At 55.2% G+C, this 12,889-nt stretch overlaps 1 protein-coding gene across 2 annotated transcripts in view; it reads right to left on the minus strand.

Annotated features, from left to right (window-relative positions):
• The window catches only part of SMAD7 (SMAD family member 7), a 29,361-nt gene extending 16,961 nt beyond the window's left edge, over positions 1 to 12,400 (minus strand). Inside the window, exons 1-3 of one of the 2 annotated variants that reach the window (XM_054583618.1) lie at positions 11,631 to 12,400; positions 10,208 to 10,261; positions 4,546 to 4,617 (exon numbers count right to left, since the gene is read on the minus strand). In XM_054583618.1, coding sequence (XP_054439593.1) covers positions 4,546 to 4,617; positions 10,208 to 10,261; positions 11,631 to 12,240 — 736 coding nt within the window. In that variant the 5' untranslated portion in view covers positions 12,241 to 12,400. Of the gene's footprint in view, positions 1 to 4,545; positions 4,621 to 10,207; positions 10,262 to 11,630 lie in introns of both variants that reach the window. The other variant, XM_054583617.1, reaches the window with a different exon arrangement.
• Positions 12,401 to 12,889: the final 489 nt, after the last annotated feature.

Below are 12,889 nucleotides of genomic sequence, written 5' to 3' on the forward strand. Positions count from 1 at the left end.
CAGCAAACAGGGCAGCAAACAGCCCAGCCGCTGCGCAGGACTGGTCTTCCCTGGAAGTGGCTGTGCACCAGGTGAGCTGGCCAGACCTGAATCATCCTGCTGTCACTTAGCGAGATATGGACTGGGTGCCCAGAGATCTAGACGGTCACTTGTCACCATGGTCTAGGGAGTAGGGGAGTGAGGGTCACAGGGCTCGTCCATCTGACTCGCCCCCAAGGCCTACGCTCTCGGCCTCCTGGATGAGCACAACAGCCGCACTCCAAAGGCATTAGAGAGCTCAGTGAAAGCCCAGGCTACGTGCTCCCAGGCAGGAGGAGACACCAAAAGCACAGCAACAGGGGCCCAGGTCCAGGCTCCCAGTTTGCCATCGCCATCCCAAGCCAGGCAATAAATAATTGTTCACATGCAGCGGAATAACTTTCCTTAAAAAACAGGAAGGAGCGATCTTTCCTAAGCGACTTGGTTTGAGCCCAAGTTGACCATGGACTGAGCCAGGACCACATTTTCAGGGTACGCAGGTATTTTTTGGAAGACTCTCTTCTGAGACTACCATAGACGGGTGGCAGCGGCGCTCAGGAGGCCGGAGCCATTCCTGAGGCGGCTGCTCCCATCTCTCCGACTTAACTCCCCAAGGCCCTTAAGACCAAGCAAGGGATTGGCTGGCCTCCCTGGGGATGCTGGGACTGTATTCCTCCAACAAGCATGACTTTGCACAGCCAAGAGACAGGGCTCTCTCGAGACACCCAAGTACTTATGTCTCCATTGCTTCCCACCTCCCTCCTTGAAACCCAAGGTGGCACCTCTTTTAAAGTTTAAGTAACTACAAGCGGTTGCTGGCCTCTACTCCCTGCCCTGAGCAGGGAGGTCCGTATAGCCAGCTTCAGCCATTAATATATAAAGGAGGAGGCTGGAGGATACGTGAAGAACCTAGAACTTACAAGGGAGCTGTCTTTCTTTCGCGCCCCCCCCAAACCAGGACAGCAGGCAAGCTAACTGAAAGCCCCCTCCCTGAAACTCCAGGGGGAGGCTGCAAAGATGACAGCTTCTAACACATGCGTTTAATTACCAGGGACACGCTGAAAGCTCTGGCAGCAAATCCTTTCCATTTCCACCAGTAAGCCGAACCTCGAAGCTTCCAGTCTCTGTCAGGCCTCTCCGAGGAGGGCCTTCCGAGGCCAGGACACATTCCAGCAGCAAGGGCCCCTTCTGGAGTCTGGAGTCGCGTGCCTTTCAAAAGGCACCAGGCTCAGGCGGACAAGTCACAGTTCAGAACCAATCCGCCAGCACTCCCTAGGTGCCTATCCTCACGGAGAGGCTGTGCTGAGGTCCCCCAACCCCGTGTGAGAGGGGCCCGGGCCTATCCCAGAGCCTGCCCGGGGGCGTCTGTCTGCTCGTGTGTCTGTGCACAGGGCCGTCTATCTGTACAGTTGAAATGCACACACACCCCCCACACACAACCATGCACGGAGCAATCCATCTGTCTCGGAGAGCCAGCTGTCAGAAATGAAAGTACAGCCTCCTGGAACCGAGTCACAGCCAGACTGGGGAAACTTGCAGGGGCGGGATACGCTCCCCGGGTCCCGAAGGCCCGGCCTGTCACCGGCCGGCCCGCGCTGCAAGGCTGGAATTCCAACCTGCAGCCAGCGGGCCGGCTCCCAGGGCTCCCGCCACCCACTCCCCTTCCTCTCCCCTTCCTCGCAGGAAAGGGAAGGGCCAGCCTTGCAGTCACCTCCCCCCCCTCCTGGCTTTTCAGGAGGGGGCATGCCTTTGAGGACACCCCCACCCCCACCACCAAGGCCCCACATTTTCACATTCGGCTGTTTTTTCTTTCCCTTCTTCCCGTGCCAAGAGAATCAAGCCCTGGCTCCCGCTGCCGACCTGCCTCCCACCCTAAACTGAGCCCCATTCATTAAGGCTGCTCTCAGCCAGGGCAGGACAGGAAGGAAAACAGCACACAGGGCCTGTGAAAGAGACACTCAGAGAGGTTATTTCAAGGCGGAGGAGGGGAAGGAGGGGGCAAATCCTTGCGGGCACTTTCACTGTTCCCCACCTTGGTGCTCACTTGCCCTCCATCCCCAAAGGAGGCTCCCACCCTCAGGCCTCTGCTAACCCTTTTCCCTACCCAGCAGGGCCCCCCTGCCAGGCCCTGCCCCATTCAGCCGCAGCAGCCCCCAATGGCCTCATCCTCTGCAAGGCAGACACACCCAGGCCACCCCCCCCCCTCCAACCATGGAAAGATCAACTCCTTGAGGAGGAGGTTTGGGCTGTCTCCATTTACAAAACCCTCGGCCCTGGCCCTGGGCCACTACAATCATCTTTTGGAGGGCATTCTCCCTGCAAAGGGTGTCACCCTGGGTTTTCTCCGTGCCCACTGCCTCCCCTCCAGACACCCCCAAACCAATGGCACCGACCCAAGACACAGTTTCTTCAATTTCCCCCCACGGCACATTATTAATAAACTGCTCCAACTCCAAACGGAAAGAAGAAAGAGCTCAAACTTTGAAGCCTTGGGAATTAGTAAATCAAGAGCTAAAATTCAAAACAAATGCTCTTTCATGTGGAGGTCTCCCCCCCTTTTCTCTTTTTGCAGTTTTGTTAAACCACGGGATCCCTTTAGAAGCAAGCACGCCTTTCCTAGCAGCTCCCCATTAATCTAAATGGTTGCAATTACTTTGGGGGGGGTGTGGGGAGGATTAAAATAACTGGTTTACCCCCAGTTTCTTTATAGAACTGGAAAAGCTGTTGGAACATAAAGCCCACCCATCTCAGAAGGGGCTGCGTAGTGGGTCACACTGCTCAGCTCTCAGGGCGCATAGGGAGGCACCCGGTCTGGTGGCTCAGTCTGGCGTCACTTCCTCCAGAGCAGAGGAGACAGACAAGATGTTATCAGCAAGACAAACCTTCCGAAAAGCCCCCTTTCAAAAGCTACCACTTCCCTTGCTTATTTCATGTGGTTCAGAGGGGCTGGGGCACCTCCCTGCAAATTCAGGGTTTGAAAAATAAAAGCAGCTAACAAGCTGAGTGTTATTTTGGCCAGACCCCTTCTTCTCCTCACCTCCTTTCTTTCAGGAACTCTCTCAGCCTTAGAAAGCAGAGAAGACGCAGCGCCCACGTGTCCCTCCCTCCTCGTTGCAACGGACCACTCCCATCCCTGCGCCCCCCCCCCCAAGCCCCCTTCCCTCTCTGGGTCCCTCTTTTTCCTGCTCAGTTCTCATTAGGAGCTTTGAGTAAACAATAGCCTCTGTCTCAGATAACACTCAGAGTATATACTGCACAGAAATAAAAACAAACACAGTCTCCCTAAAGACATTCTCAGCAAGCTCAGTTCCTGGAGAGGAGAGCCTGGGAGGGACTGGCCAGGCGGCCTGAGCCTGAGCCGAGCCGCGCCTGACAGACTGGCCGCCTCACATCAGAGGGCGCACCACAGTCCCCCAAAGAAAGTTGTACAGCTTCCACCTGAGCTGCCATGGCTCCTACACCAATGCCCAAACAAAGGCGAGAAATGACAAATGCCCAGACTCTGCTGAAGGACCCCTCAACACCCCCTGCCCCCGTTACTTTCCTCTCGCTCTAGCCAGTTCTTAGAAAATCCAGTGATGGCTTACGGGGGCAGGGAAAACAGGTGGAAACAGGATGGCTTGGGAAAAATGGCAATGCCCTCAGTTACATTGCTAATGAGTTTCTCCAGGTTGATCACTCTCTTCTCACGTCCCTTAGGGTCAATGATGCTCAGGCTACCCAGTGCCTCATCCGATCCCATAGCCCCCCAGAGCTCTAAGGAAAAGGCCCCCCTCCTGCATAGCAGTGTTATTAGCGCCCCCCATCCGCAGTGCCCTGACCCTGTTGCTATGGCACTTGCACTACGCTGGTTTGGGAATCAGGACTTGCAAGGACGTCTACACTGAACGCCCATCCTACACTTGGGATCTGTCTTCCGTAAGTTCCTGAAAGGTGGATCCACCCTCTTCGAGGCACCCGCTGTACAAAGGGAAAGAGCAAAAACAAGAGCTAAAACCTATGCCCTGGCTGGTGTGGCTCAGTGGGTGGAGCACTGGCCTGTGAACTGAAAGGTCTCGAATTCAGTCCCCGGTCAGGGCACATGCCTGGGTTGCACCCCACCAGTTGAGGGTGTGAGAGGCAACCGTCGATGTTTCTCTCCCTCTCTTTCTCCTCTAAGAAATAAATTTAAAGTCTTAAAAAAAAAAAAAAAAAAGCTGAAACCTATGAACTAATGACACTTCAAGCCAGGAGTTGCCTAACAACAACCACGAAACACAGCACAACATCTGTCCCAAGGTGGACCCCATTTCCGCATCTATGGAGCAGGCCAGTGTCCTGATGTGCAAGGGACTTCAGAGTGATGAGCTGAAGGGCCCCAGAGTCACCAAGATTACCTCCACTTTAATGCACAGAAAAGTGACAACTCCAGACCGGCTGGGGTGACGGGAAGGCCAGCCACTCCCATTCCTCTCTCTCCAGTAATTTCAAGAGGCGTGGGGGTTGGGGGTCTTGGAATTGCCAGGAAAACCCGAGAATGCGTCTTACCTGAAAGCCCCCCGGGGGCCAGATAATTCGTTCCCCCTGTTTCAGCGGAGGAAGGCACAGCATCTGGACAGTCTGCTGTGGGTGTGAAAAGGGGAAAGAAAGAAAGAAATACAGAAATAAATACCTTTTAAAAAACCAAGATTAATTTTTAAGCACATTCTAAACAGCACTGAAGAGAAACCAAACATTCCACACAGCTGACCCGCAGCCACGAGGCCAGTGTGAATGGGCTGCTCAGGCCTCGCCGCCATCCTGAGATGGACCACAGCACCTTGTCACCTGTCCGGGCTGCGGGAGGCCCGTTAATCATTAGTCAAGTCAGGGTCGATCGCAGACCGGCTGGAATTTCTCTTGTCCTGCAAGCCCCCCACTGAGGAAACCAGGCAGTTCCCAGGCCGCAGGTGGCCCAGGTGCGGACTCTCCGCCCCAGTGGCTGTCTCCCTGCCATCGCTCCCAGAGCCTCCTTGCTTGGACCCAACGGCCTCGCTGCCATTCCCATGGACCAGGGCCTCACCCTCCTCGTCTTAAAGGCAGACCTCCCAGTTCTTTAGGACTTTCTCAAGACAGGCGTTGGGCTAAAGGGACTTCTTTTTTCCTTTTTAATTGAGGTATAGTAAGTATGGGAAAGCGTATCCCTCTTCAGGACAACTCAGTGAACTGTGCTCCCATATACACCTGTGCAGAGCCGCCACCAGCTCAGGGCTACATGACGGAGAACATTCTGGCAAGGCTCCCAGCCAGAGGGGAAATATTCTACCTGCTTCCAGGCCTAGACCAAACTCCCCATCTTTGGAAACCTTCCCAGGACAACCCGGGACCTGCAAGGCCCTGCCCTCAATTCCTATACCATCTTCCCAGCACCCAGCACTTGGAATTTCCTTCTGCTGCCTTTCCCTGATCCTTTACCTTCAGATCCTGTCTGTCCTAACCAAACTGTAAGCTTCTCTTCACATTTTTGTAACCCTCGGGTACTAGGCACAGTGACCTAAATGTTAATGAGGATAATGACAAATCTAGCTGAGAAACAGACAGACTCGACAGCCTCCTTGCAAGCAATTAAAACAAAAAATTAATGCCCATGAACCAGAACTAATGAGTCCCAGGAAACAAAAATACACAAGACCCTGTAAGCATATCGTGCACCTGGCCAGTGCCAAACTTACTGAAAACCACAGAGCAAGGCTGGCTCAGACAAGGCGCTGCTTCCCAGCTCTGCAGCAAGCATCCTGGGGTGGGCGTACCAATCCCAGTCCCCTGCCCCAGGCTGCCAGCAGGCGTACAGCGTACCTGGGCTGCGCATCATCGCTGTCCCACTGGAACCACTGGGCCAGTGAGAAAGCAAACAAAAGGGCCGTCCAGAGACCAGCAGCCCAGCAGCTGCTTCCACTCCCTGGTAAAGGGAAGTGGGGGGCGGTGGGTAGCCAGAGAGCACCCTTGGGCTTCTGCTGCCTGCTCCCCTCAGCTCCCTCCTTCTAATCCCTCTCCAACAGGCTGCAGTGTTCTCTCACAGGCTGGAAAAACAACTTTTCAAGAATTCTCTTAACCAGGGGAGGGGGAAGCAGGAGGGGCCACAGGCAGGGAAAAGAGAAAAGACTGTGTGCGTGTGTGTGATCTCATTTTATCAGCATAAAGTATAATTCCTAACAGGAATATACAGTTTTACAGGATACACTTAATCAAATGGAAAACAATAGGGGAGACAGGAAATGGAGTTGCTTGTTAAACGGTGTATACCCTGTACTTTCTAAACTACTTTGAAGGCCTTCACTATGTTCTAGAGGTTGGCTGCTCCCTACCCCCAAGAGGAAGACAGCCCCACATTAAACACGGTGACTTATGCAGGACCACGCCTCCCACCCAGCTTTGGCTGGCTGAGTCCCAGGGCAAGGTGTTTCAAAGGAAGGGCCCGGCAACTCGGGGCAGAGCTGGGACCACATTCAGGGTGTCGGCCTGTCTCAGATCAAAGGTAAGGCAGCTCCACACTGGCAACCACAAGCGTTTTATGAAATGGTGCTCTGCCCTTCTGCAGAGCCTTTGATCTCGGGAGGGATTTACAAACATTAATTAGGCCTCCCTACCACCCCTGTGAAATAGCAAAGTAGACCTGCTCGACTCGTACCCAGGTAAACTGAGGCGTCATTGACTAGCCCAAGGGGCCACCCAGTAAGCTGGGCCATACCCAAGAGAACAGTGTCTGTCCCACAGCTCTCCGTCCCCAGGCCACCAGAGTCCTGGCTGCCTGTGCTCCCTTCCCTGCAGGTAGTTGGGCTGAGATACCTCCAGCAACCAGACTGCCCTCCAGCTACTGCCAGACTAGTAAAGTAAGGTCAAAGCTGCCACACCCCCATGGCTCAGCTACAAAATGCTCCACGGAGACGGAGCTCTACGGTCAGGGTCTCGGCTTCTGTCTGTGCTTCCCACCCCTCAGAGCCCGGGCCGGCACACGCTCAGAAGCCTGGACATTGCCAGCCCCCAGGAAATGCTGGGTGCTGTGGGAGACTCATTCCCTCTCCCAGCAGCAAGAGTCCTCGAAGATGCAAAAGCCTGGGGAGCGGCCGAGGATGGTGCTGTCGAGAAGGGTACAAGGTGAGGAAGCCGGAGACCCACTTCCCTCATCAAGAGAATGGTTCCTGATGAGCCAGCACAGTCTTGTCAACTTAGTTCTGAGCTTCCTAAGTACTGTCCAGGACGGAGGGGCCACCGCCACCACGAAACCCTAAGTGTCCCCGCTCTGCCCCAATCCACAACCTTGGTCACAGAAGGACAACCAACTGCATTGGAATCATCACATCTCTTAGGCAGGCACTTCATCAGGCCTTGCAGAATCGATGAATGAACCAAAAAACAAGCAAGTAAATGAACCACTGACCTAACTCTTAGATCGTACAGAGGCCTGGAAAAGTTAAGAGTAGCCTGAGTCACGAGGTAAAGGCAGGCTTGGTCCCCGTCTTCTCAGCTAGACTTTGAGGCTCCATCTGCCCATGGGCAGGAGCCAAGTGGGTCCCCAGCCTGATCAGGTCCCGCCCACCCAGCCATACCCCCGCCCACCTGCCATTCTTCAAACCTCTCAGACTGTGGGATGCGGAGAACACGAGGAGCCACAAGGAGACGTGCCTACAGAGCAACCCCCTGCCGCAGCACTCGCCCCGGGAAAGTGAGATCTAATCTCAAACACCATGCTCCTATCCCTCGTGCAGGGAGGGCAGGGAGGACCTGCCTGACTTCTGATCGCCAGAAGGCTCGGCCACCCTGTCCCTCGGTTCAGCCGTTTGTAGTAAGGCTCCTTCCCAGACTCAGGTCTGCAAAGGTCAGGCCCTCACACAGGCCGCAGTGCAGCGGCTTGAACCACAGCAAAAAAGAGCTTCACTTTCAGCCCCGAGTCCCTCCGAAGGCTGCAGGGCAGGGCCCAGCCCCCTTTCCACCGCCTCTTCCCAAGCCGGAGCCTTCACAGAAAGGATTCCCTTAGTTGTGCAATTGGTTTAAGATTTTAACAGTTGTCCATTGTAAAAACCTTATGACTGGTTCTCACCTAGTAACCCAAGACCAAAAATTCCACCTAGGGCTTAGAAACTTAAGAATGTAAGTGGCCGATCTAAATTCCCCAGCCAAACACTCTCCTCCCACATAGAAGGTGAGGAGAAAAACCTGGGACAGCAGCCCATCTGTGTATCTGACCTCATCGGCCCTGGTCACAGCAGCCGGCAAAACCAGCCCCAGACTCGTCAGTGAGGGGCCCCTCCTGCCCCAGACCTGGCTGCCCTTCAACGCGTGAGGACAGTCCCTTCCAGGGGGACTTCCCCTCTCACCGCTCCTTACGTCCTTACACAGCCCTTACACATCGATGCCTTTTTCCATTCTTTTTTTTTGTTTTATTTTAAACAAAGCATTTTGGGTGAGTAACCAGCTGTTTGAGTTTCCGATTGGCAGGTTAATCACTTCCTATTGGCTGATCTGGAGAACTTTTCTCCCACCCCCCCCCCTTCGAAATGGCACATTCCTGTCTTTGTGGCTTCTCTGTTTACACACATTTTGCTACCTAATGTCAACACTTGCTAATGAATAAATATATCACTCCACTCACTGAAAATGAGGTCCTGGCCTGGCAGAATGACTGCTTAAATCCGGTGAACAGATTTATTCTGGTATCTTTGCAGGAAACCTAAGAGAATGTAACTCTTCTATGGTTTTTTCTATGGTTCCCAGAGGTTTCTGGAAACATTCACCACTGGGGTCAAGGTGATTGGTCTCTCTTTTAAGGAAAACCTCCAAATTTGAAGAGTATGGAAGAAAAAACAACAGGACAGAGGTGGCCCCTAGAAGAACTAATCTCAGGAAAGAAGTCTTGAGTCTTAGAGTGAAAAAAACCCAGTCAAGTTATTCTTTGAGAAAACAGCGCTTGGTAATTTCAGTTAACATTTGTTATAAATACAGAGAGCTGGTTATCTGCTCATTAATGACCATTTATCTGGTGTTTTGTAAATCGAAAGCAAAATATCACATGCTTTGCAGGCCACTTATTAAACAGGCACCAGGCAAGCAGCAACGCCTTCCCGACTTGAGAGAGCGGTGTGGAGTCCCAGGAGAGCTGTGGGCTTCGGTTACACCGTTCATTAAAGTATTTAATTTATGACAACGCCCCAGCAAAACTTTTAATTAGTGGGGGGAAAGCCCAACAGCCAAAACTCATGAGGCAAAGGACTTGAGAATTCCAAGAGGGAAAGGAGGCCCAACCCTTCACTTCTCTCAGGACCTTGGCAAAAAAACAACATTGTATTTTTCAGGCATCAAGTATATAGGACACAAAGTTTCCAAGTTACAATCCCTGCTTTTCAGCCAATGAATCTTCCACTGCAACAAGGGCCTCTTGGACACAGGGGCCACCCCAGTTGTCACCCCCATGTCCCGATCTGCTGCCCCTCTTCACCTTGGCATAGTTAGCTCCATGGGGTGAGCCCCTGCGCTGCCAGCCAGAAGCTGAATGCAGACAATCACAACAGGGCTGGTGCCAGTCTCAAATGAGCTTTTGCCCTGGCCCCGTGCCATCCGGTGACAAAGCAACAGGCAGAGCTATGCTAAAACACTTTTCTAGCCCCAGCTAGAATCCTGAGCAAATCTGGGAGCAGTGCTGACTTGCAGGGAAGGGAGCAGAGGAACCCACGAGGGTGGTTTCGCCTTTGCTTCTTAAATTTCCTAACCTTTTATTCCAGACAAAAGTCTTCTCTGCACCTCTGTCAACTGTCTTCCCTTCCATCAAATTATCCATTCTCCCCACCCACTCCTCTGGCACTCACAAGTCTCTGAATTTTCCCATCAACCTGTCCTATCTGGCTCCCAAGACACCTCTGCATGGATCAAATTCCACGTGTTAAAGCTCAGCCAACTTCAGTCACGGTGTGCAAATACATGAAAAAGGAACAAATTGTAAAGCATATCTAGGAAACTTTTTTTAAAGTTATATATGTGTGTACACACACACACACACACACACACACTCCAGCCACAAGGAAACCAGAAAAACGCGAACTTCCAACAGAAAAAACCTATAAGCATTTCCAGGCCAACCCAGAACCTCCCCAAGCTGCTGCCTGGACATCAAAATCCGCATTCTAGAGGCTGTTTCTAACTTAAGAGAGGAAGGATATTTTTAAAGTCATCCACTCACCAGTTGGTTTGAGAAAATCCATCGGGTATCTGGAGTAAGGAGGAGGGGGAGACTCTGGAATTAAAAAAGTAAGAGAAAATAAAGGCCGAGCCATGAGAAAGAGAGATAGAAACTTATGATAACAGAGGCATTCTTTTAGCCCAACTGTTTGTCTTAGCTGTGGGGGTTGGAGGCAGGGCCGCGAGGCGGTGATTGCCTTGATATTTAGCTGTCAGATAAACAAAAGAGGCCGCCTGGCGCCAGCCCCGGCGCTCCGCTCCTCCACGTCTGCGGACGCCACCGCGGCTCGGCCGGCCTGGCTGGAAACCACCCGCTCCGCCGCGGCCGGGCTGGTCCGCGCACTTCACAGTTTCCAGGGCGGGGGGCGACAAAGGCCCCCTCCCAGTCCGCGAACTTCAGACCCTGCTCCCCCCGGCCCGCCCCGGCCCCGGCCCCGGCCCCGGCCCCGGCCCGCCCCGCCAGGGACACAGTCCATCTCCGTCCCCGCCACTCCGGGAGGCACCGGTTCGGGGAACACCGGGCTCCCCTTCCCCAGCCCAACCGAGAGACGCGCCCCAAGTGCGCTGGGGAACTTAGGAGGATCTGCTGGCGCCCAAGGTGCACCCTTCCCACGAGCTACACAGAGAAAAGGGAAGCAATGAAGGCGGCTGAGCAGATAAAGAGAAAGTCAGTGTCTCAGCTCAGGCCCCCAGAGCAGTAAATAAGGGACAGCATCGCCCCAGAGGCGTTGGGAGCAGACACCCCCCCCCCCCCCCATGGTTAATTCTGTGCTTTCTTGTGTTAGAAGGAAACTAAGAAACACCCAACTTCTCCTGACTCCTCGTTCTTTATAACCCTGGGCAGGCAGAGTTTTGAGAGGAGGTAGATACCCAGTTTGGCCTCCCATCCTAACCCTCTCTGCCCCGAAATCTCCATGGCTGCGCGGCCAGGGCAGTATCCGGGCCACTGCGCCCAACGTGACTCTCCTTATTTACTCAAGGAGCAGGGACTTGTCAGCCTTTACAACTCCCTTCTCCCAGCCTTCCTTGGCGGGCTTGGACCAAAGCCAACTCGGCCACACACCTCAACGCCTTTCCGGGTGCGGGGGAGGCGTGACCCCTACTTCTCTCTGCACCCCCTAGCTGATCCGGAAGTGAGGAGGTCTCATTTTTAACCGCATGTCTGCAGAGTGTGCAGAAGCAATGCCTACAGCCCCATCGGGACAACAAAGAATAAAAAATTGGAAGGGAACCCCCAGGGAAAACCCTTTCAGTTTCCCCTGGTCCCTTCTTTACTTTTGTCCCCAAGTCTCCTCCCAGGAAGGACTATACACTCCCCTCCCGAGAGGTGGCTGCACGCACACGGCCCACGGGGGCCCTTCTTCCACCCACCCCCACCCTGAGCGCCCGGGGGAAAGCAGGGTGGGCGCCGCGCAACTTCTTACCTAGTTCGCAGAGTCGGCTAAGGTGATGGGGGTTGCAGCACACCAGCTCGGGGTTGATCTTCCCGTAAGATTCACAGCAACACAGCCTCTTGACTTCCGAGGAATGCCTGAGATCCGGCCACCTGAACACTTTGCACAGCAGGAGGGGGAGCGAGTAGGACGAGGGCGGCTGGGCGGGCTGCGAGCCAGCGGGCGCCCCCAGGCCCAGCCTGCAGTCCAGGCGGCCCGGCAGCAAGAGGCACGCGGTGCGCGTACCGCCGCGGGACTCCACGGCCTGGAGCAGCAGCTCCAGCTGCCGTTCCTTCAGTTTCTTAAGCACCGAGTGTGTGAGCGCCTTCAGATCCGCCTCGGCGCCCCCGGCCGCACCGGTGCCCCCGGCTGGGGGGTGGGGATGGTGACCTTTGGCACCTCGGACCGCCTTGCCCAGGCAGCAGCCAGCCCTGCTTGCGCCGCCGCCACCGGCCCCATGTGCCCGGCCGTCCGTAGCCCCCTCTCCCCGCAGCTCGCCGCCTCCTCCGCCTCCGCCCGCGCCCTCCTCCTCGTCCTCGCCGCCGGGCGCACGGCTCCTCCAGAGACGCCGGACGAGCGCAGATCGTTTGGTCCTGAACATGCGGGGCGAGGAGGCGAGGAGAAAAGTCGTTTGCCGGCTAAGGAGCGAACATGACCTCCGCACACCATGAAGAAGTCGGGCGCCGAGTTGGGGCAGCAGGCGCAGGCGACAACAGCAGCAGCAGGGACCCGGGCAGGAGCGGCGGCGGCCCGAGGGGCGCTCCGTGGCATGCGCCAGTCTCCCGGAGGCCGGGACGCGCGCGGGGGCCCGGAGGCGCCCGCCGGGGTTCGGGGGCCTGCGCTCCGGCTGCCCCACCCCGCGCGGCCCGCGCCGTGCGCGGCTCTCGGGCCCCGGCGCACCCCGGAGGAACGCGGCCGCCGCTTCCCCGGGGTCGGAGAAGCCTGCCCGGGTCGGCGCCTCCCCAAAAAGAGGCCCCCCCGCAGCGGCTCCCGAGTGTCGGGCTCGCCAGCCTCGGCTTCCTACATGGAAGATCAGCGGGGGCAAAAAACGAAAGGCGTTGGGCTGAGCTGCTGGAGGAAAAAGCCTCTTTCCCCCTTGCTAAGCAACTTAATTTGGGGGTGGGGAGAAGCAGGCAATTAAAAAAAAAAAAGCAGGCACGCGATTTATTTTTTTCCTCTATATCCTTAGTAACCGGATCTCCTCAAATTCCGTGCACACGAAGACTCGGGGGAGGGGGCCGAGTGGACTT

The sequence above is a fragment of the Pteronotus mesoamericanus genome, unplaced genomic scaffold, assembly GCF_021234165.1.
Source record: "Pteronotus mesoamericanus isolate MK-2021 breed Mesoamerican mustached bat unplaced genomic scaffold, CSHL_Meso_final contig_74, whole genome shotgun sequence".
NCBI classification, from domain to species: Eukaryota; Metazoa; Chordata; class Mammalia; order Chiroptera; family Mormoopidae; genus Pteronotus; species Pteronotus mesoamericanus.